Genomic DNA, 17,250 nt, shown 5'->3' on the forward strand with positions numbered 1-17,250 from the left:
AAAGAGAAGAAATTTGTACGTCAGATAAAAGGCACCGATGACCCAAAATTGTTTTGAGAAATATTTTGTTCAATTTTTCTGTTTCTTTTTTATTTTTATTTGTTTTAAATTTATTTTTAAAATAATTTCCTACCATTCCCATCATTAACCATCTAAGACCATGTAGTTGGGAACATGAGACATTTGCAACTAACCTAAACTCAATCACTGCTGTCAAAAAGCAGTCATACTGACATACGCTACATCCACAACCGTGCATGCAGTTTGAGCCACGCAACGCAATCCTGCGAGTTAACTGGCATTTCCTAATATCCACTCCATTACAAATGTTTCCCACTGACCATGAAAAAACCAGAATTGGGTGCATTGTAGCATCAGCAATATCATCGCAGTACGCTGCTAATTATTGGAAGCTGAGGCACTTCTAACTGAAACGCCACCCCCCCCCCCCACCCCCCCCATCCCAGCAATGATCTCATCTTGTGACAGACTAACATAGCTGTACAGATTCAGAAAAAAAAAAAAGTTTGGTGCACTTCAGGAGCAATGAGTTACCCTTGCAACACGGCGATGCAAGGCACTTGCGGCAGATCGAGACTCCGCTACAAATTACCAAATTTCAAATTTTTTTTCATCTATCCTGGCTGCCTATTATGAAAATGTTAAAAATAAAATTGTAAGTTCAGTGCAAAGATGCACTATGGACATAAACATGAATGCAATATATGCCTGCACACACGCTAATTTTCAATATTTTCCTACGTATCTTACGTAACAGGGAATAATTCTACTATATATTATTTGATGCTGCATAAAAATACACAAACAATACAATAGTACAAACGAGAGAACAAGACCTAACTAAGCCTACAATAGAGAGAGGAGAGAGAGAGAGAGGGGGGGGCAGGGGAAGGTTAGGGAACAAGACAGAAAAAGAGTAACGTGTGGAGAGGACAAAATCATTCTGCATTACTTCACAAAGACTCAGGTACCAGCATTATACTCTTGACATATGGGCAGTGTGAGCCCTCCTTGGCTGTTTATACTTCTATTCTGCTACAGCAGTGGATAGCATAAGGAAAATACCAGCATATGAAAGGGAAGTTGCCTATGTAAAACATTAACACTATACACACACATACACTTCCGGCACATGAGATTTATAACCCAGTCCCATGCGTGTATGGATGAGATGAGCTGCTACCTGCATGGCCAACAAACAACCTGGACACATTTACGTAAAAAAACTAACCATAAAAAAAAAGAACAGAAGTTCTAGCCTTTAAATTTTTTTAACATTATTCTGAGGGAAGAGAAGTGTAACTATTTTCATAAATATACATATGAAGAAGGGACATTTATACTTCATACTTCCTGATGGCCATGGCTGTTCACTAGCTCATCTGACTTTGTCCTTTGTCAGATGGATACAAAAACAGAGGACAGAAGGGTGAGAGAAATAATAGTACATCAAAAATACAACTGATATCAGAAGACATTGGTGACCAAAGCAAGTTTTTGAGTGAGACGAAACTACAATTTAAATTATAGATAATGTCACCATCAAATGGGCGAGTGACGTCCGGCCATCATTAGACATTCATTTTGGCTACATGAACACTGCCACTCTTCCTTACATATAAGTAAGTTTATACAATAGCTTCTTTGCTTGCAAATGCAAACAAAAAGAGAGTGAAATATCTGTTAAAAAATTGTCTAGGGCTCCCACTCATCGGCAATATACAATCATAACATTTCCATGTTCTCTGCTTCCAACACTGTTTGTGTGACAACAGCTACTGAACATTAAAAATAATAGGAACTGTACATGGCGACCATTTTCGGTAGAAATAACCGTGGATTTAAAATTATTCCTAACCACAAAACACAAGAAAAACATATGTCATGACCGATACATATCATCACAAATGAAGACAAAGAATTTTGTAATAAAAACTTTTTTTTTAATAATTACGATTTCAAGCATAGTCATATTTTAAAACTTGCAGGTGAGTGGGGGACCCTGGTGATGAACACACATTATATAAATATACTTTCAAACTCTTCAAATTCAATCATTACCATCACAGACACCATCTTATAGATACACATTATATACTACTACTCGTAGTAAGTATTGGCGGTGACGACAGTAAGGAGGGGAAGTGTCTGAGAAGCACCACACCTGTTTATGGATCTCCACTATGGTTGGCACAGGGCTGGATGCATCAGAAGCTCCTTCATCAGTTAACGACAGAATCCGCAGTCTTACGGAGGTGAAGACACATCATACACGCGATATAATTTGTCACTGATGTAAAAAATATGCAGAGACTTTACTTCTAATCTTGATCGTAAGTTAATAGAGGATATAAATCTTTGGATGCTGGCCAGACTTAACTCTGAGGCTTTATGACTTAGCAGTATGCTACCACAACACAGCCACCTGGACTCTAGCTAATGAAGCTTAATGAATCTCCGCAAGCTGTTATTGGGTGCTTTCAAGTCAGGACTGCACATTTGCCGCTCGAGTCGATACAAACAGCAGAACCTGGAATACCAAGTTCCACCATGTTTGACTGCATGAAGAAGTATCTGACGCAGTCATCTTGACCCACCTGACACATATTTACATAAATGCACCTGTTTGCTGGATCCATAAATGTGTAAAGGTATGGTGATGTCTTGGACACCCTGTAGGTATGTGGGTTATGAGAGTGGTAGAACTGGTAAGGACAATGGCGTTTGTGGTTATGTTGATGATGGTGGTGTGAATAGCAGTTGCAATAGTTACAGTTTCAATAGCAGCAGTGAATTATATATAGTACATTAAGGTAGTTTAATTACACCAATTACCTCAATTACTAGTAAACAAAGTATTGAGTTGTACCCGCATCCATCCGAAACATACTTTTATTTTATTACTTGTTTATAGCATTTTAAATAGTTCCAATAACATTTTGTTATTGACTACGTAACAGACCGTTCTAAGCATGAGCTGCTGCTTTTCAGTGGAACACTTCGGCCTGGGGCATGGCCGTCACTGCTGACGGAGTCTGTTGAAGAAGGGGTGGATAAAACTGGCTTCTTGTTGTAGTGGTACCCGTAATGCAATCGATGTGATGAAGGCGTGGCTTGCCTTGGCTATGACTATTATGACTACTATTGTTCTGATGATGATGATGATGATGATGTGGGGTATGCTGCTGACTGTTACGCTGCTCCTGATTTTGGTGACTGCATTCATTGCCTTCTTTGACAAGGACATCACCATCAAAACTTAGGTCCAAATTACTGACCTGAGTGGTATTGAGTTCAAGGTCACTGGCTCCAACATCTTCTCCGCCACCATCCTCAATTCTGCCCGTATCAATACAGCTGGTATCTGTTGCTGCTACTGCTCTGTGGCTGGTTTCAATGTGCTGAAGTGTTTCTTCCCCACTATAAAAGCAAACTGTTCTTTGAAGAGAGATATTTAGACATTTCCTTACGATCTTCAGTAAATTTCAAGACACCCACTTTGCTAGTCATTACACAGCATTTACACTCAAAATTGTAATGCTTGTACAAATGTTACAATAATAACTGTTCAAAATGGTGACCATTAGCACTGATACACTTTCAGATGACTTGAGGTTCTCACAGCGGTGAGTATGAAGATTTCTGTCTTCTGGGTTGTTGCGCAACAACCCAGAAGACGGAAATCTTCACACTTTCAGATGCACTGTATTAAGGGGAAATTTACACACATCCAAGTCTGAAGTGATACAGCAGCACGCTGCAATGAAGTCATGTTCCTATTTTCAGGTTAATGTCTTCAAAATATCATGCATTGCTGTTGCAAGTAATTTAAATACTACCACAAACAATAATGTAAAATCAAGAACTAGTAGAATCTTTCTATTTTAAATACAGTCTTCAGCACTGCATATTATTGTTGTTACATACCTAAGAGCGAGCAGAGGGGCGTGATGGTCGGCCAGCAACCGAACCTCCTCTTCACTGCCAGCGCCTGACCTCTGATCACTGTGCAAGTGACCACTATGGGATCTTGTCACTGGTAACAGCTTCCTCTGCTGAGAATCTACACTTCCTCCACGAACGAACTGCACACCATAAGAAAAACCATTAACCATAACATACATAAATATGGGATTTAAACCTCCATACTACAGGGTCACCAGCTGGAGTGAAGTTCTCGGTCAATGGTTTAGCAGCACGCTACTAACGTACGGAATGTGTAACTGCATGTAAGCTATGACACACAGTTGATAAAGGTTAACAAACTACTGCATTAATTTTAACCACATTACTTGACTGCAATTTGCAGATAAGGTTTTAATTAAATTCAGAATATAAAGAAAAGGATATTGTTGGAACATACTTGCTCAACAATGACCCAGTAGTCAGTAACAGACCATAAAGAACACCTTTGGAATGTCAGTATACTCCAAACAGCACAGGTAAACCTCGATTTGCGCCGATTCAGATTAACGCCGCTTTTGAAACCAGGAAGTCAAAAAGTGAAAAAAATATATTTTACTATTATTTATAACATTTTACAATGTTTCTCGTACTGATTCTTATACTAAATCGTAATTCTTACATCGCTGATTTGAATAAAAATTATAAATACAGTCACCTCCGCACTCATTGCTAAGTAGTTGCGAGATAACCTCCTACAAATCCGCCGACATTGCGCAACAGTCACGTGAGCATTGGTCGGTCACTCTTCACCTTCATGGTGAGTCATTTGCGTTCAGCCTGATAAAGGAGTAAGGAAAAATGCGCTCAGTTTGCTTCTTGTTGAATGTGCTGAAAGCTGAGTGCTAAACGTGTTTGTGTTGTTCGACCACTATTCTGCAGTAGCAACTGTTTTATATTTATAAATTGTAGAAGAGCCACCATGTCTGGTAAGAGAAGTGAATGTGTTGCTAAAACGTTGCATAGGTCTATTGCGTTATAAGATAAGATGGACGTAATTCGTAGAATAGAAGGTGGTGATACCCGTCGTAATGTGTGCAGAAGTATGAAGTTGCCTCCTTCCACTGTGACTACCATAATGAAAAATTCATATAAAATAAAACAGTCAAAGCAACAGGCTACGAGAGTAAGTGCAACGCAAGTGAGTTATAGCAGAAGTAAACTTTTAGAAAGAATGGAGAAATTACTGTTGCTATGGGTGGATGACATGAATCGAAAAAATATTCCCTTGACTCAAATTGCTATCACGGATACGGCGAAGTCAATTTCTGAGGAACTTAAGTCGTCAATGTTTGGGTGCCGGGAACGCCCGTCATTGACTTCCCATTGATTTACATTATAAAAAGAGTTTCAATTTACGCCGGTTCGTCCAGGAACGCATCCCCGGCGTAAATCGAGGTTTACCTGTACATCTTTCCAATCTTGTTCAATTTTGCACTAGAACAGAGGATCACAACCTGTGACCCATACGCTTCATGTTGCCCAAAGTGTTTTGTGCAGCCTTTGTATGACTTTCACAACAAAAAATACTTACAATACCAGAAAACTCATTCTGCTAATATCAGCAGCTTTTGGCAATGCCTATCACTGCGGCATCCCTCAGCTTAGGCCTTAATTAAGAACATCAAATCAAGAATGATGATGTGTCATGCTGACTTGGGGGGGGGGGGGGGGGGGGCAGGAAACAAGATGAATTAAACCTGATATTTAAAGATTAATGAAGCAAAAGCGGTTTCAAGTACCTAGTAAATTATTTTGTTGAAGAAAAGCTCAGGAATATGCAAAACTTTTTGCAATAGTGGACTTAATCTGATAGCATTCATTTTAAATAAACTCCAATGGCATTTCAACAGGTTTCCCTCATTTATAACCTTGAGACCCACAAACCGATAACAACGGGTGAATGTGGGCCAAGTTAGAGAATCCCTGCTCTGAATTATGCCAAACTGTCTGCTTTCATATTAGCAGTGTTAAACCTTTGGATTCTACTATCAGAATGTTAGTTATCACTCCAATCAGAAAATGAAGCTCATGCTTCTAACCTAATTTTGATCATGTACTAGTATAGCACATCCACTTATGCGGTTTTACATTGTACATGAAGATAGCTTAGAATACAAAGGATAACAAAGAAAGGTAAGATCAGTTCCGCGAGAATCTTTTAGTGGTAACATCTTTCAAACAACAGGTTACATATTCAATTGAACAGTTTTTCAGTGAACTAAAACACCATCACTTTTCTTGGCAGGATTCATCTTGAAATATTTCAGCTACTGCCAATAAAAGTCACCACTTTACAATAACAAATTATTCTTTATAAGAAGTGTTCACACCACTGCATGTTTGATTAATTTAAAATCATCCCTACAGAACTGGTAACACTAATGTTAAAGAAAACTCACAACTATATGTTCTGTCGTGAATATACTTTTGAGTCATGCTGTACTATTTACTTTCACTGATTTGTTGAAATTTAAGGATAGAGATTATTATAGAAATAATTACAAGAATTAGGAGTCTTATAATTATTATTTTATTCTTGGTAACACGTTGCTGAATGGAATTTGTGTAATTAATTATAAGCAGGGAAGAGCTTGAGATTTTATCAAGAATTGACGTCGCTGACTCAGCTCATAACAAATGCGTGCTTTGCAACATAATGTACACACTTTCCATAAGTTTCACCAAACTACACGAACACCCATTTTAAATACTGTTTTCTTTCTTCTCTACTGATTTCAGTTGTTCATCACAAACTGATTTCTAATCAAGCAACATAAATTCAGAAGGCCTTGAGTTTGTATTACAAACTGACCAATAAGTGCAATGTACTGCCTAAGATACATTTAAATACATGTTAATTCCAGTTGTTACAACCTCAAATACGTTGGCTACAGAATTCAAGTCATCTAAGAAATAACGCAACCATGCTACGGGTCTGCGAACTGCTCACGTGTGATCTACAGACTGCGTACTGTTAGACTTTATGTACTATAGATTTTCTCATCATTCTTGATGCGTAATTTTCTAGTAATGTAAAAATTAACCTACCTGCGGATTCTCTATGATGCGAACGCTGCATTTGTCACGGGACGCCTGCCCACTAGGAATCTGTCCATTCGCAAGCAGCAGATGCTTCAGACCATTCACCTGTCCATTTGGGTAGCCTCCCTAAACATTACGAGAGTTAAAACAGCAAATTCTCTACAGCCAAAATAAGATCAATGCCAATTCTTTAACAATTTTTCTTTATGGACAGAACAATTCGCAAGGACTTTACTGCAATATCAATCATTCTTCAACAAGGATATGGTTTATCACCATCGCTGTTTAACTTTGCTTTAGAATACACCATAAGCAAGGTCCATAAAAACAAAGAGGGAGTGTAGCTGAATGTTATGCATCAGCTTAGTCTACGCTGATAATGATCGCTTACTGGGTAATAACATACACGCCATAAATAAAAACATACAAGTTTCAAGTTATGTGATGAGACTACTAGAAAAAAATAATTATATAAGTTAGTTAATAATTGAGACTTCAGGTTCTCATGGCAGCAAATGTGAAGATGGCAGTCTGGTAGAATAATGTTTCAGAGGTCCCCGCTGTCTCCATCATTGGAGGAATGGTGAAACAACCCATTGTGATCCAGTGTATGGAGTACCAATGAATAAAAAAAAGTATTTTTTTATTTTATTTTTCAAGGCTTTAGCCAGGCTATCCATGCTGATATAGGCTGCAGAACACAAACATTTACCTTCCATTTATCCTGAAGCAATATCATATTATTTTTAGCAGGAATTATTTATATTATATCATTCCTTCTTAGTGGATTTTAAAAAGAATTCCTCAACTACGTGGGTGGACGATTGTGAATTATGAATTGGAACGGATAAGTAAGAAAATGACTACAGTCCAATTTAAGTAAGTCTCATCAAACTAAATAAAATCTCAGTCAGGATAGCCAGCACCTAGCTATTACTTATGCTGTTGGCAACAGTCAAATGGGAAAACTTTTTCTGTGCACTGGTCACTATGGGCAGCACAATCGTGTATCAAGTGATAGGAGATATCAGTTTCCTTTGAACATCATAAAATAATTTTTTTGAAATGCAAGTACTTAACTGCAAACTGCAATCTTCTAGACTGAGATGAGTCTTGAAGATGGTTACTGACATTCCTTCAAAACACTGGTAACCACCTACAAGACAATATGGAATCATAACCCAAAAGACCACAATTTTTATCTTTGCTGCTGTGAGAACGTCAGTCTCAGGAGTACTTAATTCTTCAGATCTGCACTTGGCCTCCAGCACAGTGAAATTCTGATAGGCAACGTGTTATTATAATGTTAGAATTACAACCTTGAATCGAACGCTCAACAGTAATGTTAAGCAAAATAGCATTGGCCCCATTGCTCCATATTTGTTAAGCAATTTTAGAAAACGTCAACCTCACACTACAATATTCATCAGCACAGAAAGAATCCGGCACCATCTTCTTCTGGCGTTTATGAGTCATCAATATCAAGTATTAAACCCGCATGTTCCTGTCTTGTTAACTCTTTAATCGAAGAGCTCATTAGGAACTCACACATTTGTCAAAAGCTAAATATGTCGTGTGCAAGATATGAATGAAGTTGTCACCTTCGTATCCAAGTGGTCAGTATTACTGTCACAAGGAATATTTGTGGTAACAGCGGTTGCAAAATAATCCATCTCATGATTCTCTGAAGGAACAGCCATTGAGCAAGTGTGGCTCGCAGCGCATCTGTCCCATTCCCTGTAGTAGCCATTTCCATTAGCGTGCAGACCTCCAGGTACGCACGCGGTCCGAGCAGCCGTGCCGCTACACTCGGGGGACGCAGATTTGATGCAGCGCCTTCGCCACACGATAGCCACGGTGCACAGTATAATGCACCCCACTCCAATAGCCACACCTACCACAATACCTGCGTGCACACACACAAGACAATCTCACCAGTCTGTTTCCTGTCTGTGACACCTCAAATTTTGCCGAGTCAGTCAAAGCAGTTCTCACACATTCTGCGGTTTAAGTTAAGAACAAACTGAAAAGCACTTGGTGGGAATGTCTTGAAGACTGTCGGTCATACTCTGCGTTCTGATTGAAACACCCTCAGTCTAATGAATTTGAGCAATAGTCCAGTGGGTTGTCAAGCAAATCAATACCATTCTATTGAATAATAGCGGTGTTAGGTACACATCTTTGCTTTCTCTCTCTTGTTTACTCTACGTGAAAATTGAATTTTTGCAGAAACCAGCATGCAATAAGATTGGATGTCATTAAATCATTATAAGCAATCTCTTTTGTACTTAAAACTTTTTTTTAAATATGACAGGTATTTTAATGTAAATTAATTTAAAAACTTTCATGGCCTTATAGATGAGATTTTATCGACCTGTTATTCTCTTCTGGGATTACTAGACTATTCAGGACAAGATAAATAAAAAGGTCAATTTCATTGGCGAATTTAATGAATAATTTTACTGGATTATTTTTCCAGATTATTTTGCTGTTCCAAGTTTCCTTCACCGGTTCCCCAATCCATTGCTGTACCTCCTTAACACAAAGCTAATAAGGTACCAATTGCAGTATCACTGTGAAAGTTACAGCTGTGCATTTTACAATTTTCTCAAAATTTATATTGTAATATATTAAATTTCTCAAACAAAGACAGTTTTATAAAAATTCTCAATCTGACAATGCAAGATAAGCCGAAGACACTTGCCTAGATTGTGGTCTGTCTTTGGATCATGAGATGGCGACGGATGTTCACTTCCGGAAATGACGGGTGCCGAGACCACCGGAATTGTGACAGTTATCCTGTCTAAGGCAGGGCCCATTCCTGCCCGGGTAACCGCTCTTACAGTCATGAAGTACCGCGTGTTAGGCTCCAAATTTGTAATCTGCAAGTAAATATAAAATTGTTGCCATACATTAGTAAGTTTGCATAATATATAATGGTAAAGTGTTGTTTATCTGTGGACCTAAATGGGCCATTACAAAGAGACAAGGAGAAAGATATGTATGCTTTGGAGAACTGTACATAATAATTTCACTTCGCTTAGAAATAATTACATTTCATTAAAATTTTCCACTCTGAAGGACGGTCATCAAACATGAACATAAATAAAAGAAGTATTAACAATACTAAATTAGTGAATTTATCAAAATACCAACCAGCAAAAAACTTATTATTTTAATAAAACTAATAATGAAGACAAAAAAAAAACAAGATAAATTATATTAACATATGTAAGATTTGAGGTTTTCACAGCGGTATGAAGATTTCTGTCTTCTGCGTTGTTGCGCTGTGTAGTCTGGCTGATGTTAACAAACGTTTCAGAGGTCATACTGCCTCCGTCATCAGGGATATCAATATTCAGACTACACAGCGCAACAACCCAGAAGACAGAAATCTTCATACTCATCGCCCTGATGATGGAGGCAGTATGACCTCTGAAACGTTGGCTAACATCGACCAGACTACACAGCGCAACAACCCAGACGACAGAAATTTTTATATTAACAAAGCTTGTCCCACTCCAGAAATTCACACAAAAAACACGTGATAGCTGATAAAAGTGCAATGTCATGAACACTAATAAATGCACATGATAAAGCCTTTTCATTTGCAACTGGCACATTTCACATAACTCAGTAACCCATTTATTCTGCTTTCCATAACATTTTCAGTTTCTCAATAAACGACCACAGTCACTTCATTCCATTAGAGTCCAACAGATGCATTACAAACTTGTGTCGGGATGTAGCAAGATTAACAGAACTGCACATGCTGCAGAATTTAACGAGAACGCGTTGCCTACGCGGCTCCTCTCACCTCTGTGCTTAGCTTGGAATTAGACACATTGAAAGAGTGTACGTTATTCTGTGACCCACTGAGTCCCCGGACAAACGATATCTCGTAGTTCTTGATCATGCCATTGGTGTGTTGTGGTTCCTTCCAAGATACACGCACTGTGCTTGAATTGAGGACTCTCCACTGCACATCCAACACAGCACTGGGAACTGTAAAAATTACAAATAAGTTGACGCTCAATTCATCACAATACATATCATATTACAGTTAAACATAAACACAAATTTACCGGGAACTGTCGTGTAATGGTCAGAACTGCTTTTCCGTATTCAGATATTCTGATTCTGACATGGGCTGGCATGTCTTTCACACATTCATCCTACAATCTAATACTAACATATGAAGTTCCAAATGTCATTGAAACAGCCCAAGAATACCAGACACATGCATATCAGTTACAATTTACGACGACCCAAAACAAAACACATGCTTACCATCTTCGAGGGTGTAACACTCAACCTTCTGGCTGTACGGCCCATACTGGTTGGTGTGATCGTGTGCGCGCACTTTGAACTCGTACAAAGTGTATGGTTTCAAGGAAGTGATCTCCACACCCTGACTTGTGCTGCAAACATAATTTATGAAATTAAATTAAAAAATATGACAAAGACAGAATACCCACCTGCTTAAAGTAGATCTCGTTCCCGTATGCCACGAAGTTCTGTCTAACTGATGTGTCATTTATAAGTACAGCATCAACTGACAAAGGCAATAATGGCTGAATGTCGCGGAGAAGCATATGGGGAAAAACAAAAAGAAAAAGTGGTGAACACCGTCTTTGTTCAGCAAATACGTAATTCCCACCACTTCAATTATAATAAACGGAGTGAATCTGGCATCGTTACAAAACTGATATTTTGTTAGAATGTCTAGACATATTTTTCATACAAGACCTCATTCGCTTAGCTTGTCAGATCTACTGTATAATGACAAGGAAATATGATGTGTGAAGAAAGGGAGCATTAACCCTTCGAAGCTGAAGCTCACGTAAACATTTCAAACTGCAAAGAAAGCATAACGCACCTCCAACGAAAAAATAAATTTGTTAATGGTGTATTAAGAAAATAATTGCTGCTTATTCTGTAAATCATACAAAACCCACAAAATGCAAAGAAACAGTCTGAATGTTAAAGCATTATACACATACAGTTACCACTAGTTTTAAAGAGTTAAAATAAAATCTGGGATGGTGTAGACCATTAGATACTGATAAATGCTTCAAGGAAGTTTATGACCTCCACCATCAGGGTCATCACCCTGACAATGGACACAGTACGCAACTCTGAAATGTCAGTCAATACTACCAACACCTCAGAAGGCAGACATCTTCATACCGATTGCCATGAGAACTTAAAATCTTACTAAACTGAATGAGCCACTAGCTTACCTGCTTACATAGTTGCAGACGGAGCTATTAAGTGCACGACTACTTTGAACCAGTCCGTAACAGACAGTATAGTAACTGACGTTCACAGCCGACTGGGGCGGAGTCCACGTTAGATTAATGGAAGTGGGGGATGTAGGTTCAGCCTCCAGATTGGTTGGGGGTTCCAGTCCCATGAAAGGATTGGCTGTCACGTCAGCACTTCCACTGGCAGGAAGAGTGTGAATGGCTTTTAAACCAAGAATGCCTGAACCTTCTCTATTATAGCCTTGTACAGTAACTTCATACCAAGAGTCTGCGTCTGCAAAATATACAATTCCGATGAAAAATCAGAGATAAATGTTAAAACTGAGCTACAGAACAATGGCCTTCAAACCTCTGCACACTGATTACTTGCACACCTCATACGATCACAGTTATCGCTGAATTGTACAGGTGCACAAGCACTGCATTGCATTATATTACGTGAGCAGGTACATCGTGGGTCACATAAGAATTTTCCCTAATATGACAAATTTGTTTTAATTCATTAGCACCTTCCATGGGTCAACAGAATTGTCTTACCTAAATTGCCCAAAAGGTACTGAGTAGTATTGGCATCCAGATCAATGGGTCCAAATTTTTCATTGTTCAGTTTGCGATAGTAAAGTCTGAACCCATTTGGCTTGTACTTATTTTCAGAAGAAAGGCTCCATGTCACCTGTAACCAGAAAACACATTCAAGTTAGTACATTTTAAGTTGTATTCTTCACCTAGTATATGAAACTTACAGCAAGAGAGAGCAGTAGAATGCACGGGAATTCAACACACAAATTTCAGTATAGCGAGATCACATGTTCAGTGTCACATTTTCATACTTCTGATTTTTCATTTCATGCCTACAACAGTGAAAGAACTTCTGGCCTCTGAAGGCGCTGAATATCAAACCAAACCAAAGTCCACAGATACAAAAATATGCAGACCGGAATATTTTCGTACAGATTGCAAAACAATATAAACAAAGGCAATTGAAAGATAAAATTATTTAAATAGTAAAAACACAGTCATTAAGGGAATTATTTCAACCTTACTTCACAAAATTTCAACCAATCAAATTAGTTGCATATAGATTAGAATTGACAGAAGGTATCTCGCAGCTAATCGGAGTGGGACATTCTTGTGCCTCAGTCTATAGAAACATCAATGCCAGGATAAAAAGAGGAAACGGAGGAATTACATAACCTGTTTAATCGGTTCGTAAAGCAGCACGACTCTAAGGGGAGAAGTCTGGCAGTCTCGGGTAGGTAATCATATACCAATACCAAGGGAAATTTTTATTCATCAGAACCATTCACAAAAAAATCAATTTTGATCAAAGTAGATTAAATATTTTCCTTCAGAAATATTCTTCCTTTTATGTATTGGCAATGCTATAACATTAATAGAATACAGGACTTAAAATAGAAACCTGCGTATTTGTACAATATTACTGATGCGCGCTCGCACACTACATACTTGCTTAACAAGAGGGTGCTATCATCCAAAAATAAAATAGCATGCCATACATTTTACCAGTTCCTCTACTAGATTTGGTAGCAACGTGGAAATAAGTATTTACAAATCTGCCAATATACAACGAACAGTGATATTTTCAGAAAACGCAGACCGTACCTCAATGGAAGTGGAGTTGACAACAGTCAAGTGTACTGTAGGTGCCTGAGGAACATTTTGTGGACTATAGTTAGGTGTTTCCATGTCATTCCACTCAAATTCTTCCGCCTGGTCTGGCCAACCCTTACTCGTGGCCGCAAGAACCCGAACCTGATACTTCTTGCCTGGATGCAACCCTGCAATAAAGAATAATTATGATAATAAACAAAAGAATACTGCACATACTTCAGGACACTTTTCACAAACTTGGTTAAAGGAAATTAGCTTAATCTCCTATCCTTGCTTTTATTTCCTACGTGAAAACAGATTATGAACATTTACTTAGAACAGATACAAGCACAAGACAGAATAAAATACTTCTAAGAGTCTTAAGACACACAAGAGGAGATAGCAAAGAATTATTTCCATAATTGCAATTCTGAAAAAATAATTGTTATACGGATTTCCTCTGTGGTCTCTGGTCTACATTTTATCCATGTTGTCTCACTGTTTCACAACTACATTACACTACAAACAAACTGCTTGTCACTACTTTAATTAAGCTTCAATAAAATTCAGAATTATCCTTCACTATAAAACATATGACATCCCGCGCCGTAGCCGCGCTGTCTGAGGCGTCATGCTTCGGACCGGCGATACGGAATGCGCGCTGGTTCGAGTCTCGGGGAAAGAAATTTTCTCATGAGCTTTCGACCAGTGTATGGGACCGGTGCCAACCCAGCATCATGAGGAAATTGGGGAGCTACAATGGGTAGCGTAATCCGGTCAGGAAAGCTAGCAATGGCTGGGGGTTCGTCGTGCTGACCACACGTCACCCTATATCTGGTTGGATGATCGTTCACCTCTGCTTAGGCATGCGAACGTGAGGCCGGCAGTCAAGCTAGACGGCTTTGGCTCTGTGGAGCCGTTACGCCACGGATAAAACATATGACATACATAAACCAAATTCTTCCTTCATCAGTAATTTTCAAACGCAGTGCTGTGTAAATGATTTCTTTATTTCGTATCTGCCCTGTAATCTGTTGAGAATTAAAAAAGTTGAATAACAATTGGTTTTAGAATTCACCGTCTTCTGTCACAAAGTTCATAATAACAGTACTCATTTAGCCACTTGAGTAGGTGTTTAAAAAACACCAAGTGGCCAAGAAGGAAAGTTTAAAAATATGCAGAATGGAAATTTACCTGTAATAGTGAAGTCGGTGATGTCACCTTTCACCTGTTCAACCCGAGAGGATGCTTGACCCTTTCTCCGCCACTGTATCTTGTACTCGGTTACCACACCTTGAGCTTTCTCTTTACTAAGGGGTGTCCACATAGCCCTGAGAGAAGTGGGGCTGGTGGCTTTTAGCAACACATGTGGTGCAGCTTCAGGAACTAAATAAACAGCATGAAAATCACTTTTAGTAAACCATCTGGCACATTTCATTTCGCATTCTGTACACACTACACGCTGAAAAATCTAACAGTTCAGCATAACAAGTTAAAATACAAACTTTTTTGCAGTACACAAAAGTCTTACGTGAAAAATCACAAGCTATTTTCATCAAGTTCACAATTTTACAGGTAATTATAATCACAGCTCCTATTGGAACTAAACATGTTGACATATACGATACATCTCTAAGTACGAGGCGCGTCCACAAAGTAAGTTTCCCACTCGTCCCACAGCTAGCAAACCTTATATTGCGCGAAGCGACTGTGCGTACGTGATAGAGCAATGACGTAGCATGGCGCATGCACTAACGGCACCTCCCGCGTTCTCACAGTAGCATCGTTGCAGCTGTTGAAGATGGAGGTTCTTATTCCAGCTCCCGCCGACTGTGAAGTGCGGTCAGTGATAACGCTAGGCCGCACACGGCTCGACGGACAGCGAGTCTCCTGCAGGAGTTCAGCTGGGAGGTGTTTAATCATTCACCCTACAGCCCGGACCTCGCTCCCAGTGATTTCCATCTTTTCCTACACCTCAAGAAATTCCTGTCCGGTCAGCGTCAGCGTTTTGAGAATGACAGAGAGGCGGAGATGGTTGTCACACAGTGGTTCCAATCCCAGGCGGCAGACTTCTACGACACGGGTATTCAAAAGTTGGTCCCACGGTATGACAAATGTCTCAATTCCGGTGGCGAATATGTTGAAAAATAGCTGGACACTTGCTGTATCTGTTGCAATAAATATTTCCATGAAATTGTGTTTTGTTTCTGTAAACGGCCCCAGGGAAACTTACTTTGTGGACGAGCCTCGTATCTTTGCTGTTACTAAGTGTTTGCATGTTCCCTGCACGGTAAGACGCAGGACTAGTCAAAATCCTTCATAAACATCACAACAGCAAATGGGATTGCTAAGTTGGTCCTATGTCTTGAGCACCAAGTTCACAACACTTAAATCCCTCCGGACTACTCATTATGGGGTTTCATGAAAGATTCTGCATGAGCCCAGCATCAGAGGGCTGTAGGTTCAGATTGCATGCATGCCTAGCAACACTTGGGAAAAAATCACCACCACTTGAATGCCCGCCACATTAAGAAGCTCACCTATGAAGAAACTTCAGAATGTTCTCTTCATGAGCAACACCGCAGGCACTAGAAGCCATGCACCACTGCTTAAATCACACTAAAATGCAAGCGACTCGAGTGACAGAGAGGGCAACTACTGTGAGCGGTGGCAAGTATCTTTGTTTCCGGTAACGTGTTGTAATCGTTATGTTAATATGGATAAAAATGGCTCTAAAAATAAAGGATAATGAACCAACAATTCCTGTTAAACTGAAAGTGGTACGAGGGATGAATAAGTAAGAACTAAAAGCGGGATTGCCGTGGAGTATGGAATTGCACTACTTTCTGTTTCGACCTCTTTGGTCCCAATTTTCTCCACAATCTTTTCTCTTCCCTTCATGTGAGAGACCAAGCCTCACAGCCATACAAAACACCAGATAAGATTATAATTTTGCATATTCTGACATAGAATAATTCTTGCAGATAAGTACTGGAGCTCATGTCTACTTGGAGCTCAAATTCTAGTAGAACTCAAAAAGAGACTCTCACCTCCTTCACCAGTCTGACAATTAGTGCGTTTTGACTGATCACTGGCAGATTTCGAACTATAGGCACGCACATAAAATGTGTAATTTGTAAAGGCTGCAAGTTTTTGCACCAGGAAAGAGCAATTTACTGAAACTTCTTGTCGCTCTTCACCGCCATCTGAAACCATTAACAGCATATTTCAAAATATAATTTCAAACAATTTACTTGTACTCGTTAAATTGTAAGCTTATACAGCTGTATATTAATTAATTTTTAGCAGACAGAATTTAATAACAAGCCATACTCTGGACTGT

General features: G+C 39.1%; 1 protein-coding gene across 1 annotated transcript in view; it reads right to left on the bottom strand.

Moving 5' to 3' along the window:
• Nucleotides 1-669: 669 nt before the first annotated feature.
• The window catches only part of LOC110840513 (protogenin), a 128,392-nt gene continuing 111,811 nt past the window's right edge, over nucleotides 670-17,250 (bottom strand). Inside the window, exons 9-20 of the mRNA XM_087345582.1 lie at nucleotides 16,958-17,113; nucleotides 15,102-15,293; nucleotides 13,920-14,095; nucleotides 12,834-12,969; nucleotides 12,273-12,570; nucleotides 11,320-11,450; nucleotides 10,847-11,034; nucleotides 9,734-9,911; nucleotides 8,631-8,935; nucleotides 7,036-7,155; nucleotides 3,949-4,106; nucleotides 670-3,441 (exon numbers count right to left, since the gene is read on the bottom strand). Coding sequence (XP_087201708.1) covers nucleotides 3,009-3,441; nucleotides 3,949-4,106; nucleotides 7,036-7,155; nucleotides 8,631-8,935; nucleotides 9,734-9,911; nucleotides 10,847-11,034; nucleotides 11,320-11,450; nucleotides 12,273-12,570; nucleotides 12,834-12,969; nucleotides 13,920-14,095; nucleotides 15,102-15,293; nucleotides 16,958-17,113 — 2,471 coding nt within the window. The 3' untranslated portion in view covers nucleotides 670-3,008. The remainder of the gene's footprint in view (nucleotides 3,442-3,948; nucleotides 4,107-7,035; nucleotides 7,156-8,630; nucleotides 8,936-9,733; nucleotides 9,912-10,846; nucleotides 11,035-11,319; nucleotides 11,451-12,272; nucleotides 12,571-12,833; nucleotides 12,970-13,919; nucleotides 14,096-15,101; nucleotides 15,294-16,957; nucleotides 17,114-17,250) is intronic.

This window comes from Zootermopsis nevadensis, unplaced genomic scaffold (assembly GCF_977971745.1).
Source record: "Zootermopsis nevadensis isolate Lab colony 2312 unplaced genomic scaffold, Znev_1.0 Znev_ptg000001l, whole genome shotgun sequence".
Taxonomy (NCBI): Eukaryota; Metazoa; Arthropoda; class Insecta; order Blattodea; family Termopsidae; genus Zootermopsis; species Zootermopsis nevadensis.